The sequence below is a fragment of the Aquila chrysaetos genome, chromosome 15, assembly GCF_900496995.4.
Source record: "Aquila chrysaetos chrysaetos chromosome 15, bAquChr1.4, whole genome shotgun sequence".
Lineage (NCBI taxonomy): Eukaryota > Metazoa > Chordata > Aves > Accipitriformes > Accipitridae > Aquila > Aquila chrysaetos.
Genome location: NC_044018.1, coordinates 1,960,588 through 1,973,807, shown reverse-complemented (window position 1 = coordinate 1,973,807; position 13,220 = coordinate 1,960,588). Strand labels below are relative to the sequence as shown.

Genomic DNA, 13,220 nt, shown 5'->3' with positions numbered 1-13,220 from the left:
TAGTGAATCTGAAAGCTGAGATGCTGTAGGTGAGGCTGCTGGCTACTCCAAGGGCAAGGACCAGGAATGCACAGACCAAATATTTATGTGCTGTAAGACTGCAGATTACTTTTTCAAACACTAAAAGCTAGCTCTATAAATACAGTGCTCTTGCACGGAAGAGCTTTTTCGTCTGCAGTATCTGCTGTGACGTCTGTCAGCGTTATCTGTTTATGCTGGCATTAGAAAAGCAGACTAGCTTGGCTTGTACCAACAGGATTGTCTCCTTATCTCTGTACAGAAGACGCTTGTTCGGGGAGGTGGGGGATGAGATTGAATTCCCCTATCACAGGTGCTTGCCCTGTTCAAACCGAATGCACCAAGGTCCATTAATAAGCACCCTTTCCTTTCTCCTTTAAAGTGCAGGCATTTTGTCACCTGTGCCTGTGCCGTCTCCAGTCGCCTTTAAATGAGCCTCATTGGTGATTTACTCCCGAGACTGGAGAGGTGTCTGGAACTGCAGCCAAATCCGCACCAGCACGCCTCATCTTCTGAAGCGGTAGTTTAATGTCTCCCTGCAGCGAGATTTCGCTGTAGCCTCGCTCCATCCCGGTGACGTAGCAGCCTTATCACGGCGGTGTGGAGGTCTGGCACCGCTGCCGTTCCCTGCTATAAGCTAATTACTATGCGGCAAGATGATCAGTTTTCCCCCAGACCAAGCTTCTATTTGTGTTCTGTCAAGTAGAAAATTAACATGGACACAGGCCAGGGATGTTTCATGCCTGAGTGCGCTGAGGCTGAAGGTGGCGATGGGAAGGCAGGATGGATTTCTGAATGGTAGGCGTGGAGGATCAGGTGATGTCAAGCATCGCCGGCCTGCTTCATTAGCCGGATCGTCAGAGAAGTTGAGTAGCTGGGGAAGAGCTGGAGAAAAATCGCCGGTAGCGTGCACAGTCCTCATTAACCGCCCATCTTGGTGTGCTTGTTCAGAACTAAGCTGAACAGTATTTCTGCAGAGCAGGTAAGGGGTGTCATCTGCAAAACTTGTAAGTGAGAGGCTAGCTAGTATTAACTTCTATTAACTGTATTAATTCATTACTTGCCACTCCTGAGCCTTTTCAGGGCCTCCTTGCACTGCAGAGATGCAAACGTAATTGATAGTTGACTGACCCTCTCTGCTTGCGCTGCTGTTGGGTCTAGACTAACACATGAACTGTCAGCACTTTCCAAGAGGGACAATAAAGCAAACACATGTGAAAACGGGAAGAGATCACAAAGGATTTTTCCCTGCCTGGTCATTCTTGCTTTTTTTTAATCACTAGTATTATTTTTTTGAGTGTTTTCATGCTTTTTATAAAAAATACATATGGTAATAACCTTCAGGTGGAGCCACCTGAACTGCTGAGTGTGCCTGTTGCTTACAGGAACACATCACAGGGATTCCTGCTCGGCATTTGGGGTCTTTCTGCTCTTTTCTCACACTACTTTTACACACCAGAAGTCATTAACATCTGATGTAGCAATCTGCACTATTAAACTGTAGATCTACAGGAACTTTTTCAGTTGTTCTTTAGTAGAGAGACCTCATATTTATAACACTAATGATCTTATTCTTGTTCTGATGAGTAAGAGGGGAAGTTCAGAAGAAAAGGCTGGTTTCTGATCCCTACCTTCCTGCACTGGACAGGTACTGAAGCAAATTCCTGAAGCCATGTGCTGTGTTTTTACACTGAGCGTGGTGAGACACTGGCCCAGGTTGCCCAGAGAGGTGGTCGCTGCCCCATCCCTGGAACCATCCAAGGTCAGGTTGGACGGGGCTCTGAGCAACCTGATCTGGTTGAAGATGTCCCAGCTCATGGCAGGGGGTTGGACTGGATGACCTTGAAAGGTCCCTTCCAACCTGAACCATTTTGTGATTCTCTAATGAAGTAGGTGCATGGGGACACTGCTCATTTAATGACTGGTAGGCTCACTCTCAAGATTGCTGAGTGTTTCTTCATTGGTGTTTAAAATCTCATAGCTCATAGGAAGGAAAATCGATTGTGAATGCCTCACATGCTTGGTGAGTCATCCTAAATCCCCAATCTCTCAGTAATACCTTACCAGCTGGGTTGGATATTTCAGCAGCCATCCCTGGAAGAAGCCTCAAGACATTACATAGCCTGTAGTTGTAAAATCTCACAAACATTTAAGTGAACAAATTTCGGGTTGAGTAGCAGACACATTTCACTGTCCCTGTCTCTCTTAATGCCTGGTGGCAGCACTTTAAAATGTAAGAGAAGTTACGGTATTAGCTCTTAAATATTTAATTTTGCTTGCTTTAGAGTCAGAAGATCTGTCATCTCTGGCTTCATCTATTGCAGTTAAAGGCAGTGTTGGTGTGGTGGCTTTTCTCTCCAGACAGTGGATGCTTTCAGTGCAGCTGGGTTTGGGCAGGCCTGTGCAGTCATTAATGAAATATTGCCTTTATAATAAAGAGATCAATGAGATGTAATCTCACCATCTGGAAGCTCTAGGATGGGTCTTACTTGCAGACTTGCCATTTAAAAATCAGTTCTAGCCAGGGCATCTCCTGTATGCTAAGAAGCACCCCAAAAGTTGAATGCTGTAAAATCAATTATTTAATTCTTCCATTCATTTCATTGTTTTCATTATAAAAAAAAAAAAAAAAAAGGTTATTGGTGACAGTCTTGGTTTTGAGATTTGGCCTTAAGAACAAATCAGAAAATCCCTGAGCGATCCATTTGTTAATATGATAAAGCTTTTGCTCTGGTTTTCCTTGTTAGCTCTGCACCTTCACCAACACAAATTCTGCAGTGGGACAGGATAGGAGGAAATGTGGCACATCTGCTTTGTTTCAATAAAACTTCGTAAGCAGTTCACTAAATTATTCTATCAAGGTACTATAATTCTTACAACCAAAATACTTTTCCAGAGCAGGGCTGCTGTGTCTGTATTCTGCAAAGCACTTGGGCACGCAGCCGGGGACAGCGGGAGGACAGGCTGAACTGGGCGTGCGTATGGGGACCTGGTTTGCTAGATTAGAGATCTCTGTTTGAAAGGACTGAAGGTAAATGAGGGGATGCTGCCCTTCATGTGGGAGCTCCAAAAGAGGAAAAAAAAGAGTTTTTCAAATTGGCCAGGTCCTAAATCATGCCAAGGCATTCTAGATTTAAACTGAGTTAAATTAAATTACATCTGTACTGTATAATGAGTAAGTTGCAAAGCGGAGGGTAAAGGTCTCCTGTGCTATTTATGTACTGTGGTTTCTTCCTTCATTTTTATTTATCAAGGCCAAGAGCTGACCACAAGTTGGAGGAAGGATCAGCTCTATCAGAAAGGGACGACATCTCTTTGCATTTGCATCAAATCCAGAGTGGATTTAAATGGAGCAGGGATTGGATTTGTGTGGGAGGCTGGGAGGGCATGCTAGGGATATTCAGGGCTTTTTGCTTGTGGGTCATGGCTTCAAAAATAATCCAATCTCAAATCTGAAAGGCCATCAGCGTTTTGCAGTAGTGAAGTGAGTTATTGAGCTGACGAAGGGAGACCCAGGCTGCAAAACTCTCTCTCTTTTTTTTTTTTTTTTTATCACAGTCTTGTGTTGTGATTTTAGAGAAATTACCCAGCTGCCTGGGATCTTGGCTCTTCTTCTGGGACATGGCGATGACAGTACCTCCCTGCTAGACAGAGGTGTTGTGAAAATAGTAATTTAAAATCTCTGGGAAGCAATCTGGGCAGGAAGAAAGTACAACTTGCATTTAACGGAAAAAACCAGAGGATTTCTCTTCCAGGTCCAACAAACAGCAACACACAGACTAAATACAGCTTAGGCACAGTTGCTGTTAGTGGGTTTGATTCTACTAATCATTTAGCCCTTACTAGAGAAAGGATTATGAAATGCTTCACACGCAGTGATACTAACAATCATGTAAGTACATAAAGATATGTCTGAATCACAACTCAACTGCGACGCTAATTAGCTCTTTGTGGTTGCTGCAGCAAGAAGAGGTCATGAAATACTGAACTCTCCCATCCCTGGATTTAGTCCCTCTAGAGACTGTTGAAACACATGGGGAGAGTCGCTCTTGGGGGGAGAATGCTTCAGACCTTGGTGCTTCTGTGTGCTATGGGTGAAAATAAAAAATCAGAGTGTTTCCAGTGTTCCGTTTTTAAAGCAGATTAATTGATACAAAAATATTTTCACTTATCTTTAAAAAAAAAAAATCATATTCCTATTTTCCATTCACATTGCCTGGATTATGTTTTCTGATGACTGCCAGAGTTCTAGTAGTTCTCAGTAATTCTCAACAGAATCTGTTGTTTTAAAAGAAAAGTGAACATGTCTGTGTTTTCTCTCTATGTGAATTTGAAAATTGAGAGCACTGTACTTGTAAGATACTGGGTAACATTTCCAAAAGCCCCTGCTTCTAATTTTCAGAGGATTTTTATCTCCTGGTATCTTTAGGAACTTTCAGGAAATGAGTTGCCAATTATCTAATATTAAAAAAAAAAAAAAAAAAAAAAAAAAAAAAAAAAAATCTTTGCTGCAGGGGTAGATGTAGGGATTGTTTCTTCGTTTCTTAAATTAATAACTTTTTTCTGATTGCTCTGACGTGCCCAGGTTTTCTCAGCAGTGTTAAGAATGTTGTTTTTTTCCGGTTTCCTCAGTGCTGATAAGGCGTTTTGGTTATCTCAAATCCTTTGCCTTTTCCCCATTGTTACTGTTCTCTGCGGTTGGTTGGTAGTGATTCACATGAAACAGCCTCGTGTTTTCCCTGAAGATAAAATCCAGCATTGTGAAAAGTGTAAATGCCAAAGCAAACTCATCAGGTCGTGGATGGATCTGCTGTGCATTCTTAACTCGTGCATCAGTTCAGAAACATGGTGTGGGGTTTTTCGGTCAGCTTCCAGTACACAATAGGCAAGAAAACGTTCTCTCATCTTATTTTCCTTCCACTCTTATGGACTTGAAACCCTAGTTTTGGTCCTTCCTCATATAAACAGGTCCTGCCAACTTGAAGAGCAAGGGCTTGCTCCGAAACAAGCTCTGGACACTTGCCCGAGTGGCTGCCAAGGGCCAGTAAGTGTCGGCTTTGCTTTGAAGTCCTGCGCGGAGTCTAGGTTTTGGATAGCAGTGGATTTCACAACAAGGCAATTGTTTAACAGCTAGCGAAGTGTCTTCCTGGACTTGGTGGAGGTCAAAGCAAGGAGTATAAAGAAAAACCTAAAACTGCTCTTTTAGTAGCCTGAGTCTCCACCAAGACCCGTGGTAAAAAGAGGGTTGTGTTTGCTCGCTCATCACTGATGTCAGGCTCCAAGTCACCCGACCCCGAGTCTTGAGAGTCTCTAAAATGTGAGCTTTGTGATCTCTGAATGACAGCCTTTCAGTCCTCCTGTGCTTTGGCAGCCTTGGTCTGATCATGGGAGACACGCTTGGAGGCCAAGGAGATTCTCTTAGATCTCTTGTTTTCTTTCTGCACTTTTCTAGCTGTGTTGAAAATGAGATGTTTATGGTCTGCCCCGTGGCAGCAGCAGCGGCTTCCAAGCCTCCTGCCCAGCTCTGTGCCATCGCTGTGTTTTACCGATGTCCATGGAAGTACTGTAGGTGACTGCAGAAGCCTTTATTCCTTCCTTCTCTGTCCCGTTTCAAAACCACAGAAATTATATTCCAACCGTGGCAGAGCGTTCCCCTTGTAGAGCATCGCTGTGCCAGCAGCAGCACTGGCAGTCATGGGGGGAATGTCCTTTCTGATACCGAGAGAAGCAGCCGTGGCCATCCCAAATCCCTGCGGCTGGCTTGAGACTCACTGCTCATTCTGGGTGAAATCCATAGCGCTTTGGTGGACGTAGTATCGCCCTTTCCTGTCCTGTTGCCTGGACTAACCATGAATCCTTTTCTCAGCACCCTTGAAGGACAGAGATCCTACAGGCAATGCGGGTGTCCACACAGTGACCCTGGGGCTCTCCATTCTTCAGGCAAAGTGGCGAGCCAGGTAGTTACTCCCCAGAAAAACCTGGAAGAGGCTTCGCTATCACCAGAATTGCAGCTGGCGCATTAATGGATTGAGACAACTTGGAAAGTTCAGCTAAATCAGGTGCACCGTCTTGCACACAGGGCCCTGCTAACTGCTTCTAAGAAGTATTTTGAGGGGGAAAGAAGATTCGAGACATGATATGCCTTGACTGTGCATCTTCAGAAAAGATTTTAGTCGTTGCCAAAAGATGTCGAGGCCTGTGTAGAGATAAGTCTCTCGTGTGCCTTGGTAAGTCTCTGCTATGGAAATTTTATGAACTATTAGTAGCTCTTTAATGATCCTGAAAACAATCTCATTTTCACTTAATTCTGTGACTAGTGAGCCGTGGTGAAGGAATCTTTGAGGATACTCAGCCTTGGATGCTGCATTGCAATATTTCAGGGCTGAGTCAGAAGGGTGTATTTATGGGCTCTGCACAGAAAAGGTCATGGGCAGGGGTTGCTGCACATGGGCAATGAAATCCGACTTCTGCTGTCCTCTGGGTAGCAGTCCCATGCCGACTGCTCGTCCTTCTGGGCCAGAAGAATGTTTAACCCTGATGCTGTGGTCACTTTTCTCTGTCCCCTGCTACAGGCAGACTTTTTTAATATATTTAACTAATTTTGAGGTTTAAATGTTACAGTGAAAAGCCAGGTTTGGGGTTTTATCAGTAGGCTTCACCACTATTCAGATGCTTCCAAAAGAAGAGGACAAAAGGCGATTAAATGAACCAGCAGCCATTGCCAGAGGATGTGTCATTTGAAGATTGCAGTGAGGGACGCTTCCAAAAAGCCTCAGCTGGCCCCTGGCCATGGGTTTCCGTCCAGGCAGGCGTGATCAGAGCCTCTGCCCTTCAACCAAATCACTGGTGGTGAATCTGGAAGGGGTTGGCTGAAATCTGCTCTGCTGAGTTCAACCTAAGCTCTCCTGCACAGTTTGATAGGGAATATTTAAATTTTAAACCCCTGTTTTAAAGACCCAGAATGAGAAATGCAGCCAATTCTGGCTTGGAAAGCCAAAAAGCTTCTTGGGCCAGCTTTTGGCCTTACTATTCCACTCCTGCATGATATTTCTTTTGTGGTATTTCTTGGATGATGTTTCTTTTCACTGGAAAGCATGGGTGTGACTTGGAGCAGTGGGAAGATTGCTGCCTGAACAGGTCCCACCAGCTCTGTGGTATGTTTGGTGTAAATTAGAGCAGCAAAGATTTGGGAAGAGAACTTTTGCCATTGAGACCTTCCTTTCAGCTATGCTTGGTGGACAAGTATCGAATGTATGCTGGGCATTACAAGTTGCTTCTCCAGCACTTACCCCTAGAATGACTTGTGAGCAGATGAAATGGCACGTTGTTTTAACAGCTGTAGCTCTGATTTTCTTAGGACTGTGTGTTGATGCTCTCCTTGTGAATAGAAGCCAGCAGCATAATCCTGCAACTTTGGGTTTTTGGACTTCGCATTCATACAAAGTTGTGATAATTTCACAATGGAGAGGTCTGTGAAGATGGATTCCTTCTGCATGACTTACAGGCAGTTAGTGTCCCACAGATCTTTTATTCCATTTAACAGTGCCTATGGTGTTGTACTTCTCTCATGGATGAGAAAGGCTGTGGATGGTTTCTGGCTGTCAGTCTGCTTTTAATTCCGTGTTTCAACACCCTGTTTCTCTTCCAGTTGTGCCATGCTGATCTCAAAACACCCAACCTCTGTGCTGGTTGTGATTTCCCTGATATACTTTGACTACAAGGAGATACCTTCATATTAATGGCATCCTAATGAATATTGTAGACTGGGTTTGTTAGCCTTTGGGTTCAGAGCAGCTGAAGTGAATCCCATCCTCATCCTCATTTGTGCACCAGTTTGGCTCGCAGGGAGGTTTTTGTGCATTTCAGCACAGTTCATTTCAGAGGAATTTAAACCACAAGCATTGCTCCAGATGCAGGTCAAACGCAGTCCACCCTCTGAAGCGGGCAGAGGGGTCTGAAAGAATGGCTTTTTGGCCGACTTCGAACCAAGTGTGTGGTGGGGACATGTAGTCCAGGGTACCAAAAATCTAGTCTGAAGTCACCCCCCGCAGTCACATATAGCATAGAGGTGTGGGCTTGAGCACCAAGTGCTTCCATCTACTGATCCACTCCTGCTACACTCGATGAGATTGCAAGAAGTCCTTGTCCCGTTGGCTTGTACCTCCACGCCTGCTTGCTTTCCCCCTGCTTCCAGATGTACGTACTGCCCCTGTGCCAGGGCAGCCTGCCACCGTCCTGCTGTGCTGCAACACGAAGTTATGGGCTGATGCTCCAGGGGATGTAATTCTGGACACTTGGCTTTCACCCATCCAGACACAAACCCAATGGCTGCTTCTTGGGATGTGTCCTAGTTTCAGCTGGAATAGAGTTAACTGTCTTCCTAGTAGCTGGTACGGTGCTATGTTTTGAGTTCAGTATGAGAAGAATGTTGATAACACCGATGTTTTCAGTTGCTGCTAGTAGTGTTTAGACTAAATTCAAGGATTTTTTCAGCTTCTCATGCCCAGCCAGCGAGAAAGCTGGAGGGGCACAAGAAGTTGGCACAGGACACAGCCAGGGCATCTGACCCAAACTGGCCAACAGGGTATTCCATACCATGGGACGTCCCATCCAGTATAGGAACTGGGAAGTGGGGGCGGGGAATCGCCGCTCGGGGACTAGCTGGGTGTCTGTCGGCGGGTGGTGAGCAATTGCACTGCGCATCATTTGTACATTCCAATCCTTTCATTATTGCTGTTGTCATTTTATTAGTGTCATCATTATCATTATTCGTTTCTTCTTTTCTGTTCTATTAAACTGTTCTTATCTCAACCCGTGGGTTTTGCTTCTTTTTCCCGATTTTCTTCCCCATCCCACTGGGTGGGGGGGGAGTGAGTGAGCGGCTGCGTGGTGCTTAGCTGCTGGCTGGGGTTAAACCACGACAGGATGCCTCGGTGAGAGCTTTTCCCCTCAAAAGCCTCTTGCCTTCAAAACATTTCTGCAGCGCTGGAGCTAGCGAGACATCCCAAATTAGAGCTGGGCAGCAGGGAAACCATGCCATATCTTCAGCCTGCAGCCCTCAGCTTGAGCCTTCTGCCTCCTCTTCATGGAAGGCTTTCCTGTTGAAGGACAGTAATTTTGTGCAAGAAGTAACTGCTATGAGCAGGGTTGAAATGACGATGGAGATGCTTCGCAAAGCGGCGCAGCGTGGGACCCCTGGGGCACAGGGCTGACCAACTGCATCATCATTCTTGTTAATGGCTTGAACCCATTGCCCTCAAACGAGGAAGAGTTGGTGCTTAACTAGTGCCACTTAATAGCTCTGAGATTAATGGAGGCAGCACACGATGCTCTGATGCAACCTAAACTGCCGCCTTTAAAATCCACACATTTCCCAAGGGCTTTAGAAAAAAAAAAAGGGGGGGAAGTGTTAAATAACTCTGATCAAGATGGTTTTAATACCTTCAGCTGAATTCCTCAGTTGTCCTTTAGCTTCAAGGGGGTTGTTCTTCAGCTTTAGATTTCGCTAATCCTTTTAACCAAGTTGTTCTGGGCCACGGGTGAGGTGGCTCTGCTGTTTTACTGCCTAAATCTGTATGTCATATCCCAGTATCTCTGCTAATGAACCCAGAGGATGGTTTTTAGGCAAGATAATGACAAAGGTGATGGTTTACTCCAGGTCGGACATCACGACACTCCCGAGCAGAGATCAGGAAGAGGGGAGTGGACGTGTGTGCAGTAGACTTGATATTTTCCTTGGCTTCAGGTTCACACTGAAGCTGAGTGAATTTGGGTCTCTTCAGGATGGTTTTAATTGAGGATGGTGCTCTGCTGCTTTGCTGCTGCTTGGAAGTAAATTTGCTCAGGTGTTGCCCAGTTTGGGGTTCTTTGTGGTTTTTCAAGCTCTTCCCAGCTTCAGCTGGAATGAGGGGCAGGGTGACATCTCTGGTCTGCGTTTCAGGTGTCTTTTCCGTACCTTAAATTAATATAATGGTTCTGTAGGATGTTGGCTGGGGGTTTGTCTGGAGCTGGGGTGCTTAAGCTGTTTGGTCACTATTGTAACGTGCATTCAGGAAATAAATTACTGCTATTTTAAACGAATCTGTCAAAGCAGCGATGGGTAAAATCGCCGCAGCGATGTGTGGGCAGGAAGGGGTTACCAGCTGCACCGGGTCACTCCCTGCATAGGAGATGCAGCCGATTCCTGGAGAGCCATTTGCAAGCGCTGCAGTTTCCAGGAACTGGCTGGAGGGATGAGATTAGAGGAAAGAGGGGCTGCTTTTCTTGATGGAGAGCAGTGTCCTATCTGTCCTTCTGTCCCTACCCACCAGCTGTGCCGACAATGATGCTGTGATGCTGAATTCCTCCTCCCTCCCCTGATGACTAATGTCTGCATCTGTGAGTAATTAGATAAGGTGAGGGGGAAGGCTGCTGTGCTGGACTTTGCCTTTCGCTCAGCATCCTGCGGCAGGACGCCTTGGTCAGGCAGCCTGGGTCGGTGGGGCTGGGCTCACCCTGGGCAGGGATGCTGCGGGGTCTCGTTAAGAGAGGAAGGAGAGGGGAGAGGCTGCTCGAGAACCGAGGCGTTCGGAGCTGTCCTTTTCAATGAGGAAATTGGATTGCGGCTGCGGAGCCCACTTGTCTATCTGAAGTGGAGCTGAGCTCATTTCTAGGAGCAATTGGACAGTTTGTCTGGTTTTAGAGCCCTTCAGTTCCTGGTAATGATGCCTGCAGCTGGGCCGCCTCCTCTCAAGAGCCTGTCTTTTGGGTTTTGTTATACCTGGGGTACTCTGAACTCGACTCACGTTTAACCATTGTTCCCGTGTTGATTCCTCTCTCCCTCGCAGCCTTTTCTCAGGACAAAGGATGGGCTGCATGATTCAGGGCAGATAGAACAGCTATGTTCCTACGCTTCCCCCCTTAAAAACACCATCATCAGTCCAGATGCAACACCCCCGCTCCAGCACCGCAGCCGGGGAGGCCCAGCACCAACTGTTCGGAGAGGCCGAGCTCCTTTCGGCACCATCCCTCCATGGAAATGACTTTCCTGCCTGGCCCTGGCTTCTCCAACTCATTTGTCATCACACTGAATTAAACCTTTTTATCATTCTTCTCACAGGTGTTGGCACAAGGAACTACTACAGGAAGATCGGCTACGAGCTGGAAGGGCCTTACATGGTGAAAAAGCTGGACTGATGCCCCAGGAGGTCCTCACCCCGACCAGCTGCTGGGAGGAGAGGAGAGGGGACAAGACTCATCCTGGAAAGAAAGCTCAAGATGACAGACGTAAGCCAAAAACCAAAGCCTGCCAACCGCGAAGGACTTTCTTATGCTAGAACCCACATCAGCAAATAGGGCATCTCCTCTGGGGAGAGCAGTTCTGAGACCTGCCCATTGCCCCAGGAGAGGTTGGGGACGATTCTTGTGTCTCGTTACCTGCGTAAGCCCACCGCATCTCCGGGACGGGCTCTGATGCATTGCAATAGAGGACCGAAGCGTAGGTGAACTGAAAGCTCTGAATTTGGAGACCCTATTGAACAGCCTAGTGGGAAAAACATCTATTATTTCTATGATGCTGTCAGCGGGCTTTTAATGTTTCAGCGTTTAAATTGTGTGCGTTATTCTGCAACATGAATTAATTCTTTCTCTGTGTGTATTTATTTATGCTGGGCTTGGCTGCTTTCTGTCCGTCCCAAGCGATGCCGTTTGATCCTTTTACAGTAGGAGACCATGAGGATTGGAAGCCATTACCTTGCTAGCGGTAGGAATTGAGATTAAAACTTAAACTGAATCCCTGCAGGGACACACAGCCATGGAGTAACTGAGGTTAGAAGGGACCTCTGAGGTCTCTAGTCCAACCCCACTCAAAGCGGGTCCAGTTAGATCAGGGTGGCGATGCTTGAATATCTCCAAGGGTAGAGATATTCAGTGGATGTGGATGGAGAGTCCACAGCGTATAGGTCCCTGTTCCAATATTTGATCGCCCATATGTTGCAAAAGTTTTTCCTAACATCTGACTGGAGTTCACAGTGTTTCAACTTGTGCCTGTTGCCTCCTGGCCTGTCACTGTGCACCTCTGGGAAAAGCCTGCTTCTGGTCTCCAAGCTTCTCCTCGCATATTGCATGCTCCAGTGCCGTAACCATCCTCATGGTCTCTGCTCCAGCTGGTTGGTCTGTATTTCCAGCACCAGATCCGCCGCTTTCCCAGCCCATAACCCATTGATTTGGGCACGAGGATGCCGTGTGACAGCACCATCAGCGGCCTTGGCAAGGTCACGGTGTACAACATCCACGTCCCTCCCTTATCCGCACTGCCGTCATCTCATCACAGCAGGCAGACGGGTTGCCCAGACACGATCTGCCCATGGGGGATCCCTCCTGGCTGTTCCCAGCTCTGCTCCACTCTCCGTCCCATGGCAGGAAAGAGCTTTGGGGAGGGTTTGGTCCCTACCTCTCCCAGCACGGAGGTGAGGCTGACTGCCCTGTAGCTCCTCAGATCCTCCTCCTTGGAGATGGGTGCAATGGTTGCCTTTTCTGGGCATTGGGATTTCTATCAGGAATGATAGAATTAAAGCTTCTTTTTGTAAATGGAGTGAGATGGGATGTGAGAGCGAGCTGTGACCCTGAGTGAAGAGCTCAGCACCTTCCTCACCTCTCCCCAGTCCTTTGGTGGGGTGGGGACAGCCCAGGACATGCAGGGCAAGTGGGTGTCCTTTGAAGTCAGCGATTCAGGGTTTTCAAAAGCAGCGTGTCTGGTGCTGCCTGCTTGACTTAACAAAATCAGAAGGGAGCGGCTGGAGCTCTGACCTCCTCCGCTTCTTTTTCACAGTATGTCAATCAAAAATAGGGTTGAAATCCAGAGTAGCGGCTTGTAGAGATGTTTTGTAGTTGACATTTTGGGTGTTACTTTAATAAATGACTCTGTCAGGAGCCTTCTGGAAACTTCGCCAATAACAAGCGTTCGGACACACGTGATTAACTCTGAGGAGGAGCGGCTCCGGGAGGAAAGCTCTTGCGGCGGCGGTGCCGCGCCGCGCAGTAAATGTGATTCTGCCACCGTGATCTATTGCTTTTCCCCGACGGTGACTCGCGGGGTCAGGGGCCAGAACCGCGCTGACGTCTGCTGACGCACGAGCGGCAAAGGCAGCGCCGAAAAAGTGCGTCCTTGCAGGAGAGAACTGAAACACCTGGCAATAAAGTTTTTATTATTGAAGGTAAATGCT

The 13,220-nt window shown here is 46.9% G+C and overlaps 1 protein-coding gene across 1 annotated transcript in view; it reads left to right on the top strand.

Moving 5' to 3' along the window:
• ELP3 (elongator acetyltransferase complex subunit 3) overlaps nt 1-13,216 on the top strand; it is a 91,647-nt gene extending 78,431 nt beyond the window's left edge. Inside the window, exon 15 of the mRNA XM_030037421.2 lies at nt 11,117-13,216. Within this exon, the coding sequence (XP_029893281.1) occupies nt 11,117-11,193 (77 nt within the window). The 3' untranslated portion in view covers nt 11,194-13,216. The remainder of the gene's footprint in view (nt 1-11,116) is intronic.
• Nucleotides 13,217-13,220: the final 4 nt, after the last annotated feature.